General features: G+C 33.9%; 3 protein-coding genes and 1 long non-coding RNA gene across 7 annotated transcripts in view; 3 read left to right on the top strand and 1 right to left on the bottom strand.

The window, feature by feature from the left end:
* LOC127853191 (testis-expressed protein 11-like) overlaps positions 1 to 17,423 on the bottom strand; it is a 199,511-nt gene that overhangs the window by 93,933 nt on the left and 88,155 nt on the right. Inside the window, exon 1 of one of the 3 annotated variants that reach the window (XM_052387462.1) lies at positions 17,278 to 17,356. The exons of the other annotated variants lie outside the window; for them this stretch is intronic. Coding sequence (XP_052243422.1) covers positions 17,278 to 17,317 — 40 coding nt within the window. The 5' untranslated portion in view covers positions 17,318 to 17,356. Of the gene's footprint in view, positions 1 to 17,277; positions 17,357 to 17,423 lie in introns of those variants that run through there. 3 annotated transcript variants of the gene reach the window in all.
* LOC127853192 (hormonally up-regulated neu tumor-associated kinase homolog A-like) overlaps positions 1 to 17,423 on the top strand; it is a 66,334-nt gene that overhangs the window by 18,840 nt on the left and 30,071 nt on the right. The gene's annotated exons all lie outside the window — the stretch shown is intronic.
* LOC127853210 (uncharacterized) lies at positions 1,728 to 3,946 on the top strand. Its single transcript, XR_008036532.1, has 3 exons — positions 1,728 to 1,833; positions 3,662 to 3,748; positions 3,891 to 3,946. It is a non-coding gene; the product is annotated as an uncharacterized LOC127853210 (long non-coding RNA).
* LOC127853204 (baculoviral IAP repeat-containing protein 7-A-like) lies at positions 3,945 to 7,206 on the top strand. Its single transcript, XM_052387492.1, has 7 exons — positions 3,945 to 4,019; positions 4,220 to 4,319; positions 4,412 to 4,540; positions 5,026 to 5,207; positions 5,467 to 5,617; positions 5,705 to 5,797; positions 6,559 to 7,206. Exons 1-7 carry the CDS (start codon positions 3,987 to 3,989, stop codon positions 6,747 to 6,749), a joined length of 879 nt encoding a protein of 292 aa, XP_052243452.1. The 5' UTR covers positions 3,945 to 3,986; the 3' UTR covers positions 6,750 to 7,206.

The raw sequence follows: 17,423 nt of genomic DNA, 5'->3' as shown, positions 1-17,423 counted from the left end.
ATAATACGTAAGCAATACTTACGTGCTCAATAACAGAAGCACACGTAAATAAATGGAATCAATAGGTTTGTCTATACAAAACAGACAAAACATCAACGTTTGGGTAAATCACAATTTATAAAACAATTAACTTGATGGAACTATTCAATGTTGGGTACACTTCTGCAAATTTAATGTGCATTCCCCTCTTTGATTAGATACAAATCGTATGGTTAAGTTCACAACGATTGGGTTGCATTCCGCACCTTCCGTAGTGAATGAATATCGGTACAAAGTGAAAAGTGTTTTGAATATAATTCTGCCTATATTCTGTAATAATCTCACGGTATGTGGAGATCTTTCTATACATTTCGATTTGATTTGAATAACGAACCAGTTTTGTTTAAATATGCAGCCTTTTACTGTTCAATGTAATATGACAACAGTGCCCGTTCTTTGCACGATTTCGATTATTGCCATCGCCCTGCCTCCATTTACAAAGTCTGATCCAGACTCTACCAAGAGGTTTAGGTTAACACCAGGAAGTATAGTAACTTCACCCTTCAAAACTGATCTCCTACTACTACATTTTGAATGTATAAAAGGTATTTTTATTAAATTCAAACGTTCCAACAAACGTTGACCTTATTCTTGATCCGGTTGGATTGCATTTGAAGTGGATTCGTACAGCATTAGAGACATTATCTTACGCCGACATTCCGACATCAGCCGATACTCCGACAGTATTCGCTCGACAGTTGATTTACATGTATTAACGTGTTTGGTACATACTTTTACATATTTTTATTTATATTTTGTCTATGTTTCAGATACATTCAAATGCTATTTAAAAGCTTATACATCTCGAACACAAATAAATAGAGGTGATTTAAAAAAGCTGAACATGTTTAATAACAGCTATATTCACAAAATAAGATCTATCCACCTATACGAGGCATACATTATATTTTGTCAGAGCTAGCTCTGCCTTGTGCCTGTCGATTCCAAAAAAGTAATGCGGTTACTTGTAACAAATACTCGTAAATAAAAGTGATACCATGGCAGTGTTGTAATGTTTTCATGAACACGTTGTTAGTACAAAATCACCCAAAGGGAAATGCATCTATGTATGATTTAATGCATGTTGTCAGTAGCACGATTTGAACCGAGTTCACTTGATACTGTGAATTGTAATGAATGCAAATTGCTATTATGGGAACTATACGCTCAAATAATAACTGGCAAAGTTATTTAATTGGTATTGGTGAGATAAAAATGTGAGATGACTGTTTTAACCATAAACATATCTTGGTATCTATGCTATCTTGCAAACTGTATCACGTGACATGGGCCTTGTCCATTATCTCACGAAATAGTTCCTACGGTTTGGTTGAATAATATGTTCATCATCATCATCATCATCATCATCATCATCATCATCATCATCATCTCTTTTTCGCCTGTGGTCCCGTCTGGGAATCATGCCGCCAACAATATGTTCATAAGGTATATACTATGCCTCAATTGATTGTAGATTCTTAAGTCAATTTCAGTAAGATATAAGATTGAAGTCGATATCATTCACTCCCATGTACGTTATGTCGATGTGTAAAACGCTCAAAATCGTGTTGTAACTAACACATTGAAGAAGGACAAATGATATATAAACTAACCGCTTGTTATTCTTTATCTAACTGGTCGTAAACGTATCTATTTTTATCACAGTGTGCACACTTATGAAACTACGTATTAACCCAGTATATACATGTAGGACACTCATTGTTTATGTCCATGTTTATGTTAAACCGCTCGTTTCAGTTACTGGCTTCTGTAAAACTTTTGGATATTACATAAGTAATTTGATATATGTACTGTTTATTGCATACAGTGTAGAAAGGAAATGTTGTATTCATTGTTGGAATAAATAGAACAGTAAAGTATCAATTTCAAATTTAAAATCATGAGCTTCTTGTCCCAGTTTTATGCGCGGATTGATAAGACCGATAAGTATACTTTGCTTTAACACACCGGCCTTTAAAGTTATATTTTATTGTTGTACAAAACTTGGCGGATTGCCACATTTGTAACCGGGAAGATAAGATATGAAAAACACATAACATTTTTTTTTATAAAGCAGACGATGAGAATACTGTTTCATGTGATTCGTTCACTAGTGTTAATGTTGCTTAGAAAGGCATATGCTGAATGTGGATCAGCTACACATGGATGTATGTACAAGAGTTTTAAATTGAAGAGTGTTTACAACTGTTATTATCGGTATGTGTTTTTGCATGACGATGTAACCTCACGTTTCTTTTTTTCCATGTATTATAGTGCAGCTAGTTTCAAAGTGGATAGACAATTCGAAAAACACGTTGACAATACAGTTGTTCTGTTGTTCGATATGCTCTACCCACTACTACGTGTTTAAGTCTCTAATTGGTTCACTACATAATGGATTATATATAATTGATTACTTTATTGGTGAACGTAAAGCAGTCGTTTCCAAACTTGACAATGATTATGTAATACACCAGGTGAAACACGTTTGTTTTCTATATATCAAGCTGTGAGTTGTTGCACACGACTGGACAACATCCAAGCTGTATCTGATAACAGTGTAATCACATAAATATTAGTTTAAAATAAATAAAAATGTGCACAAACACTAAGACCATTGAATTCTCAACGCGCGTCAGTAATAAAAACACGATACCTTGGAAAAGGAGCATCAAAGGGAAGTTAATTAAGAAAACCCATTTAAGAAACCAACCGGAACAGTCACTGGAGAATGCGATCAAAGATTGTGACTCTACTTTAATGCGTGTAGAATTTGAAATTAAACGGTACGATGATATATACATTACAAGTGTTATAAAGACTCTATGTGCCTTGTTTCCAGATTGTCCAATGTACTTTCTAAATAATGGAACATTGGAAGTGTTTCTTTTACCAGAAGTTCCTACAATTGTCAAAACAATGAAATACCGAGGAAGGTTCAATGAGCAAATGTATTATGAAGGCATCCCAAGTTCAGACTTTATTGTATGGGAATGTAAGGAGGACACGTTTTTTATAGCAATGCAATCGGGCAACAAGGAATTCATTTTCATTAATCTGGTAAAACATTGTTTGTTGAACAGCAACAGAAAGGTGCGGTACGAGGAACTAATAAAACTGTTTGTTAGAAGACAACTGAATGCACCAGTCATTTCTTTGCAAAAAGACACCGTTTGCCCACTTGATAAATATCAATACGCATTATCAAGTTCCCTCAATTCAATCCATGGATTATTAGCTACACATAACGCGGAACTGGTTCCATCTGGCGCAATGTTTACTAACACAACACATGGGACTATCAGCGCCCATGTCAAATCTGTTGACAATATGCATGCCTCAGAAAATGCATCTGCATCTTTTCAAAACGCAGCAAAACTTACACATTCACATCTAGTGACCCAAAGTGGTGTACAGAAAACCGCGCAAAGGTGCAGTAGTGCTAAAGATGTTACGGTACACGGAGTAATTTCATCTCAAAACTCTGTAACGAATAACATTTCTAGTTTGGCTTCAGCTGTTCCTAGTAATGAGATATCTCATTCATTGGCGCTTATATCAGCAGAACAGACATCATTTAAACGGCGCAAAACTTTACCGCGATACCCTCGTTATGCTACAGAATCATCCAGACATCAGTCATATTTAAACTGGCCTCATGCAATCCCGACTGAAAATGAATGTGTTATCGCTGGATTCTTTTATACAGGTAAACATATTTTCTGTACATAAAATTGTCTATATCATATATCACTTTCTACAAAATGTCCTCACAGAATGAGCAAATACTCAATAGTATTTATGAATTAATGAATACTATTTTTTTTAACTACTAACACGGTTGATTTCAGGTGAATTCGATCTAATCAGATGTTTCCAATGCGGCATTGGTCTTAAGGATGTCAGTGCACATACGAAATGCTGAATCATGTCTGTACTTAGATGCTATGTTTGGTCCCGAAGGATTGAACAAAAAGCGGGTATGTAATTGCATTTTAATGTTGTATTGCCTTCGTTGTGATTGTTTTGTTAGTTTAGCAATATAATTTGATTAACTTGATAAATAATTATATTATTTATGTCGGTTAACAGACAACATCACTTCAAAGTTGAAATCAAGTCGGCTGTACGTATTTTTAAATCATTATCTTGAAGTACGTCTACATCACCTAATTTTCAGAAAGAGCTAGATCGATCCAACCCAGAGAACAATCGTCAAAGACAATATGCAGAATTGCAGAAGAACCTTGGAGCAACATGTATGCATCATGAATCTTTAAGTAAATACATTATCCAGTACTCTGAATCGTCTTGTACTTAATTATTTTAGTGCCATGATTTTGGTACGTCAACCCTTTGAATAAACTTTCAGCAAGCAGTCATTCTTCAAGAAGTCCCCAATATTCAACATTCGAGTCTCGCCTACTAAGTTACGAAAGTGATAACTTTCGAAGCATAAAAAGTCCAGAAGAGTTAGCTGCAGCAGGATTGTTCTACACAGGTTTGTGTACAAAATAGAAAATATTGTCTAGCGAAGACAAAAAAACTGCTTACAAATAAAAGTACTATTCATTCTATCAGTTTATGAATACAAACAACATGAACGTCCGCAACATAAACACTTTAACACACTCCATAATTGCAATAGTTTTATTAGTCGGTATTATATTAATTCAATATCAGCGCTAATATTCGAGACTTTGATTTAAACGCCCACTTTTTTTGCATTTACCGTCCCAAGGCGACGATTCCACTTTAGATCATTTTTAGTTTATAGTTGATGTTCTGTTATATAAGCATCGGAAGAGAACAATCCTTTCTCGCCTGATAGAGGTTCTGGAGTTCATTTTTTGCTGTATTAAACAATTGGAAAAATCTTGATTGTGATTGGTAGTTCGCGATTTCAATTTTCTCCCCAGAAAACATGTTGCGACAAATGGAAGAGATGACCATGTCTTTATGCATAGGTTTTACAAATTTTGCAAGGTGTAGGAGACGAAGTTCGATGTTTTTCGTGTAACGGAGGTTTAAGGAACTGGGAGGGACATGATGACCCATGGATAGAGCATTGCAAGTGGTTTCCCGCATGTACATTTGCAAGAGAAACAAAAGGGGATGCATTCATTGAACAAATACAACACAGTGCAAACGCGCCGACAACTATGCTGGTAATGACCGGTTCCATTACAAAGCAATATATCTTCCTATATCACATTAGATTAATCAAAAATTGATACAGTAAATAACACTAATGATTCAATAAAGTTCAGCAATGTCAATTTTGTTTCGGGATTCTTATTCTTTTATCGTAGTTACACTCTATATAACTAGTCGATTAGTTGTATTAAATGAACGCAATTCACATGCTATATCCAATGAACCACATAACACTAGCTTTACATATCATTTTTATTATATTTCACACAGAATAACGCATCTTATCCTCCGGCAGAAGTTCATCATCATATTGACCTTGATCTTGATATGGATCTTGTGACGATGAAATCTATATGCATGAATGAAATGGGGTTCACTACGGAGATCTTTGACGAAGCAGTTTATCACCTAAAGCTTGATGGTAATACCATGAAGAAATTCGGTTAAATGTGCTAAAACATACAGTTATGTCGCGTCATTTCCAGGTTTCTTTGTTTTCTCTTGTCAGGTAATCACCATCCGAATATTGAGGACATCATTAACCGTATAGACCATATACAAAAGGAAACAGCCGTTCAATATACATCGGCTAAGATATCAGGTAATATAATTTCTTTGCACAAGTAAATGTATATATCCAAACATTAACACATTATATGCTAATGTTATATATATAAATATATATATGTGAGGAAGATTGTTATGTTTATAAACAAACATTTATCCCGCAGTTGAAATAATTAAAACAAACTATTGGTTTATACAATGAGATTATATCTTTATATTATAACCATATCCGAATTAGGTCTAATATTCTTTGTAACGATGTGTTAGTACTTTTGCAAATAAGATAATAACGCGATAGGAAATGAAATGTCCATTCGAAGGTGCACGCGCAGCATCGAGGCTGTCTCAGATCATCGATCTAGCCAGTCAGTGCATTGTATCATATTTTATGTAGTGGGTTTGCATTTTAGCATATCATTATTTTGAGAATGTGATAACAGTATCTGCAATGGTGGCAAAAAGTACCGTGCTTTTCCTTTCGTTTGTTGATACATGTATAACGTCTAGATTCAACGTCTTATATAGGGCTATAAGTAAATATACTAGCGTGTGTTCTTTTGCGGAAAATTTTACCAATCAAGAACAGTTACTAATTCCTTTCTATTATTATTATTATTATTATTGTTGAAAACGGATTGTTGTTATTAAAAAGCATATGGGTGTTTTGCAATGTTTGTAACTAAAATGTATAACCAAGGAAATCTAGCCGACTTAACAACAAGAAGTCTCATGGGTCATTGTTTTTGTTATATGAACGTGCCACACTTAAATTAACATAAATAGTTTCTTCTTAAGAATCGTTTTACGAAGAGAACCAGCGTTTGAAGAGTATTGTGAAATGCTCAAGATGCAAAATCAACGATTCAAACGTGCTGTTCCTGCCTTGCGCCCACCACGTTATGTGTATCACCTGTGCATATGACACAAAGAGGTGCTCGGTCTGTAACAGAGGTGTCAGTGATGTTGTCAGGACTTTCATGGGATAGATAACATTTGAATATAGTTGGGAAAACGAAATTAAACTTAATCGGAACCTATATCCGCTCAAGAAGAGAAAATAAGGAATGTGATCTCAGCAAGTCACTTTTTGGAACATATTGTGTGTATTTCGTGAAATGTTGTGTGAAAGGTTGCTTTCATTCTTTTAACATATGGTTACGTTGACGACGCTAAATAAATGCATCTTGCTAGTGATATTGTTTCATTCTATGAATGCAAGATGCATGACATGTAATATGAAAAATACTTTTGAACATGTAATGGTTATCAATGCATTTGTACAGAATCAACATGTGTATGTTTCAGAATACTGTGTGTATTTCACGAAGTGAGATAATACTGTTCTTATTCATATACATTTGTATACTTAACACAATAATATGTTTAACATATTTTATTAGATATATGTACTGTTTCGTTCAAGCAAATAAACAGTTTTCAAGACCTGGGATTAAATGATTTTGCTTGTGTCCATAATGTAGATCATGCACTTATTTGTTTCTGGGTTACTTGCTATTATTTGAAGAGTAGTTAAGGAAAGGATGACTAACATATCGAAAAATATTTCCTTAGTTCGAAAGCCGGACACGAATAGCTCACTTTGTAGAGAATTTGCCTGATAATCAGCTGTTTGAGAGTTCAATGTTTAGCAGGAGAACATACACTGCATTGGGGATGCGTTGAGACCTAATTTTTATAACCATTCTCTCGTTACCTTTGATTAAAGTTTTCCCCAATTTGAAATAGAATGCCAACAATACTAAACTGTCCATAAAAGCTTATCTTACCCAGGGCAAGTATGTGATTGGTTAGTAGATTAACTGATTTTCAACAACGAAAGAAAGTTCACGTACGTTTTGATGTATTTCTGATGGAAATCATGGATTAGCAAAATAATATCGATATATAATATAAACTTTGCTAACGTGCTTAATAAGAAGAGTACGAGCGACTTAAGGGAAATGAAAAGCCGGTTTTATTACTTGAAGCATTACGATATTTACTGTCATAGAATAACTAATTATGAAATAACTTAACCTTGAACTTATTTGAAATAAAATCTGAAAACCGCATCACACTAAAAATAGAATGAGGAGCCATTCCGCCAGAATGAAAATACGTATAACAATACTCTTATTGGACAATCTACCGGAATTTCATGCGATGTCCTTACAATCGTGTCCATTTTGTGACCTCGTTCAGTACATTCTCGCTTCTCCTTAAAGTATGGACTTTTGAAAGGCAGTGGTTTAAGTAAATTGAACCGAATTATTTATTCCATTAACAAAGCACTTTCTAGTACATTCGGGTAGATTACATTGCGTTGAAAGTACTTATCAAGTTTTTGAGCTGTATTCTTAGTAAATGAACGACAGTTTCATAGGAATTCAGCACGATTCTCGTGACGTTTCGACTGCTCTAGGATTTGAAAATACTATAGACATCGTCTGCCAAGACTTGAGACGATAATGCGACAGCAGTCGCTTGATAGTTGATGTACACTCCATACATTTCTGCTGCATGCTAACAGCGTTCTCCACATTTCCTCCACGTGCTAGTTCCATGCGAATGATATTCAAAAGCGTATACATGTACATCTTGAAAAGAAAAGATCTATTGGAATACGAACAGCTTTATCCAAAAACATACTTTTTGTCAAGAATGAGGCACGGATTTTATCTTTTGTTCGGTCTTGCATGTACGAATTATTGCATGGTTTCAACAGCTTGATTTTATTCCAATTTAGTTCACGTGACATTTTGCTTAATTAATTTAAAATGTCAGTATCGGGTTAAAACTAGCAAAGAATTGCACGCGTTGTTTTGTTCATAAACCTGAAATATAATCAGACTTGTACTATAACCCAGTTACATGCTGCGATTCTCTCAACCTAAAGTTAAACCGCTCGTTAGAGATATTGCTAAATATGTTTCGTACAATCACAAAAGCGTGCACAATGAGACATTTGTATAATGTGAGATTCGAAATATATTTTCCTTGTGTGATATAATTAATAGCTAATTCAAAATAAATTGTTTTGAAAGAAACGTTACGTATTGAGCTTCGAATATAGGACAGAATAGTGAAAAGTTGTGTCGCATTGTTTTGTATGAGTTGAATTTTCAAGTGACTGCAACTTAACAACACAACCTTTAAATGCTTATTATATATTTGGTATAAACTTGGCATGGTTTGCGCTTTGGATGTAGGGTAAATAAGAAAACAATAACAACAGCGATTCATTGGAACAGTTTTTAATCGACATTCAATATGGATCACACACAAACACATATTTAAAATTGGACATATTGCGGCTTACAATAATTAACGTTGATGCTGGACGAGTCGTTTTTTATTCGTGCCGAGCCTGACCCCGTGTTCAAAAATCGATTTTAACTGACATTGATTTTCATTTTTGCCTATCATCTACAATGGAATCCATTTTTAATGACAAGCAAAATTGATTTTCGATTGCAAAAACTGTTTTGTGAACACGGGACCTGATATATTATTAAAACATAGAGTAGTAAAAAGTGTTTCAGCTAATTATACCTACCCTTACCAAGTTTTAAAGGAATAATAATATATACTCGCTCGACTCTGCAGGAATGAATATGTTGCATGACATGTTTGAAGTGTTCATCATAACTTCATTAACTCATGCAATTGATGTTGTAAATAAACGTTTTTTTTTCTGCTGTTGTTATAGCTTTTTTTGTCTAAATGTAAAACATTTGGTATTTGATTGTTGTTATGTTTACTCTGATTTATTTGTACAAAAACTGATAGCTCCATACGTGATTTCGAGTATTATGACGAATATCCAAAACATCGACTGATATAAACCCCAACTGAATTCATAAAACCATAATTCAGGACCCTTTGTGTCAGGTCGAATTAAGCGTTATGGTATGATAAATGATTGAGATCGAGACTCACATTTCAAGTTCCGATTTTAAAAGTTAAATTGATGTACAATTTGAAAACACGCTCAATTCAAATTAATGTGCATGCATGGCACTGATCTTAACCAATGTACAATATGCATAGGATATCTTGGCAGCACAACTGAATGCATTAGCATTTGTAATAAACTAGGTCAAGTAAACTGTGTTTCGATGTTGAAAGATACTTATACCGTGATTCATATCGATATAAAACGGAAGTTATTGAAAGTACTTCACTATATATTTGATAACAGTTTGCAAATACATATGTGCGTTTATAAATACGCCGACAGACAACGTGCATGACAATAAAAAGAACATCAACCCTTGTTGAAAAGATAAATATTCAGTTTAAATTTACTGCGCTTTACACGCGGATGAAGCGACATTTTACATGCATCATAATTTTCGCGCGGTTTTGAACTTATATTTTTACACGTATTATTTGCGCAAATTATATCGCAATCATTATTATAGAAGTACAAACTCATTTAAATCTTTTGATTTTGATCTTATTGCCGGATCTGTTGGATCAAGGAATAAGTTATTTTCTATCATTAACACACTTGTTTTCCTAATTCGATATTGCATTTGACTACGAACAAGTTGGCCGAAAGAATCGACTGATCCGATGCTTAATAACCCGTTTCGAACGAGTCGGGCATAGTTATTCCACAACACAGGGAAAGAAATTATGAAAGCTAAAACAGAAATTGATTTCAGGTGATTGCGATATGCTTAGATTTATTCAATGTGGTATTGGTCTGAAGGAATTAAGTCATGAAGAAAATCCAAGGGCAGAGCACATACGAAATACGGAATCAAGAAGCAACATAGAAGCCATGGATAGATCTATTGGCGGATATATGGTTGGATATTTTAGTAATTGCGTTGGGATTGCATTGTTTATGAATAGCTTGATTGTATAAATATGCACGAAATAAAAGATGTAAAATAATGTAATGTTACAACATAACTTCGAAATCGCAACCCAACGCCAGTGACATATTTTGCCGTGCCGTTATATCATTATTTTTATGACCAACTATTAGATCAACTCAAAGAACAATAGCCGATTCCTGAGAAACCGTGCAGCAACATGTATGCATAATAAATATTTATCTAGTATATACATGATCTAAAGATATTTACTTCTATAAGATTTAAATCTGATTCGTCTTCTGTTTCGGTAATTTTTGGTTTATATTAACCAATTGAATTGCTTTCCAGCAATAATAATATAAACTGGTCACACTGCCAGCATTATCAAATATATTTGAAATGCGCGTTGGTGTAATTACGGGTCCTTTGTCTATCTTTCTACCGGACATCTTCTTATAGTGCCCTTGACGAGTCAAAGATTTTGCAGTAAACTGTCCTCTAAAGGTCCTTCCTTTTTCTTCAAATGTGATCTTCTGATACCTGCTGCTCTTGTCATTTTACCGTTTAAGGTCACCGTCAACGAGTCTGTGGTGTCTTTCTCCATTGTCAGATTTGATGTCATATTTATCCAGCTTGATCATTACGCACAGGGTCGTGCTGATTTTGTTCTCTTGGCTGCGGTTGTTATCTGACTCCTCTATGGCTCGGTCGGGTTGTAGAATGCTTTAAATAATTATTGCTTCCAGCATAAAGAGTTCTTTCCGACCCCCCAATGTATTGTTTTCGTTTATTACCCCCGTACTATGGTTTTGACGTTTCTTTTTTCTGTGACAAGGTTTTGTGTCAGTCCGGATGCTTAAGCAACCCATTGAGCCATATTTTGTTGAATGATGAGCTGGATGTGGTAATGCCACATGAGGTAAGTAGGACAGGCCAATGTTCACGAGGAAGTTCTCCAGTTTGAACAGATTTTTGAAATATCGATGTAAATGCTGGTGCATGATGCTTTAAATAGTTTTTGAGAATAACATTTGAGATGTTATCTGGTCCAACGGCTTTTGAAGTGTTTATGTTCGATACAAGTTTTGTAACGCCGGGTGCCGTGATATTTAAATTCGGTAAAGAATGTTTATAAATCTTTTCTAGCGATGGTAACTTGCGCTTAGAGCGTTTCGTGAACACAGAACTGAATTGATCAAATAGTATTTCTGCTTTGTCCTTAGCATCATTCAACAGTTTGCCCTTTTTCTTTAAAGGAGCTACACCAACACTGTCTTGTCGTTTAGATTTTACATAACGCCAGATGGGCTTGCTATTATAGTAGTAGCATTAGAAGTAGTAGTAGTAGTAGTAGTCGTGGTAGTAGTAGTAGTAGTAGTAGAAGTAGTAGTAGTAATAGTTATAGTAGTAGTAGTAGTAGCAGCAGCAACAGCAGCAGCAGAAGGAGTAGTAGTAGTAGTAGTAGTATAATAAATTAAAATTAATATATGAATAATAATAATCTTTACATAAGTAAAGATGCTCAATTTTTACGTGTATTCAACTGACATATTTCATTCAAGCCGATGGTTAAGACCGAATGGTGAATAGTTTAGCGATATACTATTATAAATGCATCGCAGGTGTATAGACAACGCTGGCATCCTGTACAAAACGCAAATAAATAACCTTCAGGTAAACTCTTTCATTAATAATATCGACAAAGTACAACAGCTTGGCAGTAATCATATGTATAATACTTGTGTGTATATCATTTAAACTTTGTTTTAAATCAAACACATTATTAAGCAGCAATGACCCGCGTCATGCGAACATGTGTTTTATGTTATTTACGGCCAGCGTACAGTGTAGCTCTATTCTAGCTTGTGTAGTTTCGTCAGGAGCTACGCTATCCGCTATTAAGTCACGCACTGTTTTCTGGACTAATAAGCGGACGTGGTAGCTCCTGACCATACCGTGCGGATGCGCCAGATGGGCTCAAGCTATTCTACGCTGGTCGTAGATGACATAAGACTCATTTTCGCATCATGCGGCTCATATGACTTTGGCTATTAATATTGTATTAACAATTTTATTACACTACCATCAAGTCGATACAATTGATAGGATATATATGATTTTTCGAAACACCTGTTTCTGTTTGTGTGAATATAGCTACGGTTTAGAAAATGCGGTAAACGGTTTACAAAAATCACAACAAAATGGGATACCCGGTAACAAATGTTGCATAAATTTGACATATGAAACATTTTATTAAGCGTGCTTTATGACTTGTTCACGCGATATCAATTAAATACGCAGTTGAAAGCTATGACGTTCTCACGCTATATCTATTTCGTGTTCATGCAATAGCTATGACGTACGCTCGCGATTGCTATGACGTTCGCGCGCGCTAGCTATACAGTGCGAACGGGATAGCTATGACGTGTGCACGCGATAGCTATGACGTGCAAATGCGATATCTATGACGTGCGCACGCGATAACTATGACACCAACACAATTTTCCTTGACTGACTATTATTTATTTGGCATAATAGCTAAATGCGATACACTGTGCGATTGGCTTAACACTGAAGATAATACGTGTTTACCAAATATCAGCAGTTTTTGAAGAATAGCGTGCGGCGACATGTTTCTAAAAATCAAACTTGGAAATCGAACACAACTGCTATTTATATATGAATGTAATCATCCCAAATCGTCTTAAGAGCGGAACTTAAGATTGACCTTTGACCTTAAAGTGTGACCTTAACCTTTGAGGTAAGGAGACAGTGTTACATCAGACACATTGTCTTATGCTCGTTGACAATTGTATCAAGTTATTTTTACATCCATCAATATAAGGAACATTTGTGGCTGTAACAGGAAGTTTCAAACAGACTCACAGACAGTGTGAGTATGACTGCTATATGCCTCAAAGGGGGACACACAAATGATCATCAGAGGGGTTTGTACCAGTGTCTTTTGGATTATTGTTTTAACCACTGGTCCATTCTTAAAGTTATATTATAAGTTAAAAGCATTTATAATAAGTGATCCAGGTAACACAATTTAACAAAATAAGAATAAACATTCATAATTATTTACTATTTTTGAATTGTTAACACTTTATATACTGCATTACAGTAGTTTAAGTGATGATCATTCATAAGGGAACCTGTATTTTTCAATTCAAGTCTTCGTCCTTAGTGTTGTTTTACTCCCTGATTTTCAGTCTTCTATTATTTTTTAATTTGTGACAAAAAGTAATCAATCTGTGAACATGTCCTTTAAACCATGAGTAAATTATAAAAGAATCAGTACCTAACCAGGCCCTACCACTGTTAAGCCCCATCTTAAATATTGTAAGAAGATAATGTAAGTGTATGACACTCTTTAACAGCACCTTGTTTTCATTGCAAAATTGATATAAACAAAACCACCCTCAACTCAAACATAATGATAAGAACAGCGCAGAAAAATAATTCTTAAAGTAACTAAGGAACACAAGCCAATATATACTCTGTTAATTTTTTTTATACCGGTTAAGTTTTTATGAATGCTGTTATTTAGGAAATATAAACAATTCACGGCTTAATTAATCCTGAGACTCTGTTTTAATACAAAATTTAAGGATACAATCTTGTAAAAAGATTCTTCATATATCAACATAAATTTTGATATAACTTATAATATCAAAACCATAAATTATCATTAAAAAAGTAATTTTCCCTGCGAATAAGTTTGAATATGATATGTGTAATGTATAAGAGCTCACTTAGTGTTTTATATTACGGAACATCAGCTGTTTAGGCATAACAAATAATGTTTGTGTCATGTAACTTGACCAACTTATTTAGGCAGGTACTGCTTGGAAGAAAATGTAGAACGAAGCCAATTTTCAACTCGACAAACTTGGAAACGTATAAGTAACATACATTAATATTGTTTTTAAGAGGATTTTATAAAGACACACCACTTTCTAACTCAAAACCCATTTACAGCGGAATTGAAGCGCAAACAAAAGTTCAAATACAACATATGGCAACGGGTGTTTCTTGATACATTTTTTTTGCATTGAATACATTTAGTCTTAACAATTTCACTATACACATGTATATCATTGATACTAGATACATTTATTCATATAGTGTGACTGTTATTAAGAGCCTTCTTAGAACAAGCAAGAACGAAAAAAACGTAATGGAAAAAAAGAAATGACAAACTCAATAGCATTTTGTAATGTTGGGGCATTTCTATGGTTACCCAAAACGATCCTATTTGCTGGGCCTAAATAGAATGAAGTATTTCTAGAACATAATTATTTAATAAAATAACAATATTTTAAAGAGGTAAAATTTAATAATTGAAAACTGACAATCATACACATAAAAAAGCTATAAATATGTAAATAATTTGTTCATAAAATGCAATAACAGAACATAATTATAAAATATTTCACAAGTATCTTTATTTATTCTTTTACAATCAGCAAATTAAGAGCCAATAATTTTCTAAGAAAAAGCAATTTTTTTAACTTTGTAAATAATTTTATTTTTTATGCATATAACCAGGGTTGGAAATAAAGCAAAAACCCAGTACCATCCAATGAATCTTAAATGCTAATAGTCCAAAACTACCTTTATTACGTTCTTTAATAAACTCTCCTTAGGGCCTTTCATTTTCGGGAGATGGGGAGGGGGAGGACATTATTTTACATATATTACTGGCAGAAAATTATAGTAATTTGTCTGTAACACATTATTGAAACATTACTGTCAAAGAATTACAGTATATTTGCATTGACAAACAAAAGCATAAATTTGGCATGAAATTCTTTGGTGTTTTTTAAACATTTAAAAAGGGTAAGGTGATTGTGTACTAGGGTAGGGGCATGTTTAAAAAAAAAGGTCTGTCCACTGTACAATTAGTATTGAAAGAATAACTGTTTGCAAGTGCTATCACAATCCTAGGTCCTAACTCTGTGTTACCGCTACAGACTCTTGAAAAAGATAACAGCGTTATTATTTGAACTTTGTACTCAAAACTTCTGAAACTTATTTTTAAAAGCTATCTTACCATAATGAGGCTATTGCCATTGTGGTCACTGATATCCTTCTGTCCACAATATTCAAGGACCAAAAAGGCCACGTGGCGAACTTGAAAAATACACATTAATTATTGTTATGATTAAATTTATCTGAATAACATTGTTTTTAACTCATCCCGTTATTCTGTTTGCAAATATAGTAACTTAAGTATGGTGTTAACATGTTGCCCCTGCCAGACCTGTCTGGCTATCGGTTAATAAAGATTTGAACAATTTAATCGAAGTAATTGGAGTAAAATTACCGCATTTTGCGAGATTTATTCTTTCTCTAATTATAGCAATATAATTGATGAATCAAAGGTAAACGTTGCTTCCTGCGTTAAACCATGTTTCTTGGATTTAAGGATTTGTTAGAGTGAACAGATAAACAGATTTTTAAACCAACATTTCCTAAATTCAAAACGACTTTGAAGATATTAAAATTGTGTGATGCTTTAATAAAAGCAGCAGCTATTAAATAACTATTATACGTATTTACATATACACTATGCTATGATATTAAGAATAAGGAATATTGTATAATTTTTGAATTTGAAGAATTTGTGACAGCACCCTTGGTGTTTATTGCAACAGAGTAGTTCCATAACTCCACTGCAAGGCCTTCCAGCTGAAAAACAGACACATACAAATAGCTGTCCAATACAGCATTAAAGACCAGTATTTAATTATTAACAGGTAAATACATACTTTTACATGCACATATTTATTTTCTTCCAAAAAAGGATGATGGATTCTGGGTTCTTTAAAACAGTACATTTAAGTCAGTTAAAACAAATGTGGACTTAAATTGCAGTTGCACATACACTTGCATGGTTTTAAAACCTTAGGGGATAATGATACAATGAATAACACAAAAGATAATGCATACTTCGCTTAAAACTTTGTTGTTTTCTGGTTGTGTTGCCTCTGGTAATGGTAGTGACTTGCCAGAGAGTTTGACACAGCTGTCCACACAAACAGACAGAAAGTTATGGTAAGCAGAACCACAGGATTTTTACAATATATATAATATGTATAATGGTTACGCGAAACTGAATGGTATACCTGGTTCTTATCGGTCCAGACCTTCGCATCAGTCTATGAGTTTTAGTAGTCCACTTTATATAGTTATAAGTTTTAGCCGTTTTAATTTTTTGCTGTTTATTAATGATTATTACGAAAAGCGTCCTAATGATTTCCAGTTTACATTGGAAAGAAGTTCATCTTTACCCCAAACTTATGTCATGATTATTTAAATCACATTGCACTTAATTGGAAGTGCTTTCTTCAGAAATTATTTGTGGGTTTAACAAATGCGCTTTGATTAATTCTTTAAATATATTTTAAGAACAAACCTTAGCAACCAAATTAAAGGGCACGACCAATGAGAAACATGGAATATATACATATTACCACAGGGGGCTAAATGTAATTTGCCAAATATTGATGATTTCAATACAATCTAAGAATAAAAATTAAACTATAGATTGACATGTCAAACATGTACGCATTAAAATCTGTTCATTTGCAAATCATAGGAAGTTAGGTGTATTTATTGTAGCAGCATGGGCTGCATCAATTGATACATGCAGATTCTATATTAATAAAAAATATACGTTTGAATTGAGCCAAAAATGTGACTACATCTATTTCCATTGTAAGTTTTGTGACAGCTGAACTGGTTCAACCTAAAATAATATGTAGACCTTTTTACTTAAATGAAAAAATAACTTTCGCTTGTACATCCGAAAGTATGAATGTC

The sequence above is a fragment of the Dreissena polymorpha genome, chromosome 12 (assembly GCF_020536995.1).
Source record: "Dreissena polymorpha isolate Duluth1 chromosome 12, UMN_Dpol_1.0, whole genome shotgun sequence".
NCBI lineage: Eukaryota > Metazoa > Mollusca > Bivalvia > Myida > Dreissenidae > Dreissena > Dreissena polymorpha.
The sequence above is the reverse complement of the archived record's forward strand: the minus strand, read 5'-3'. Positions and strand labels throughout refer to the sequence as shown.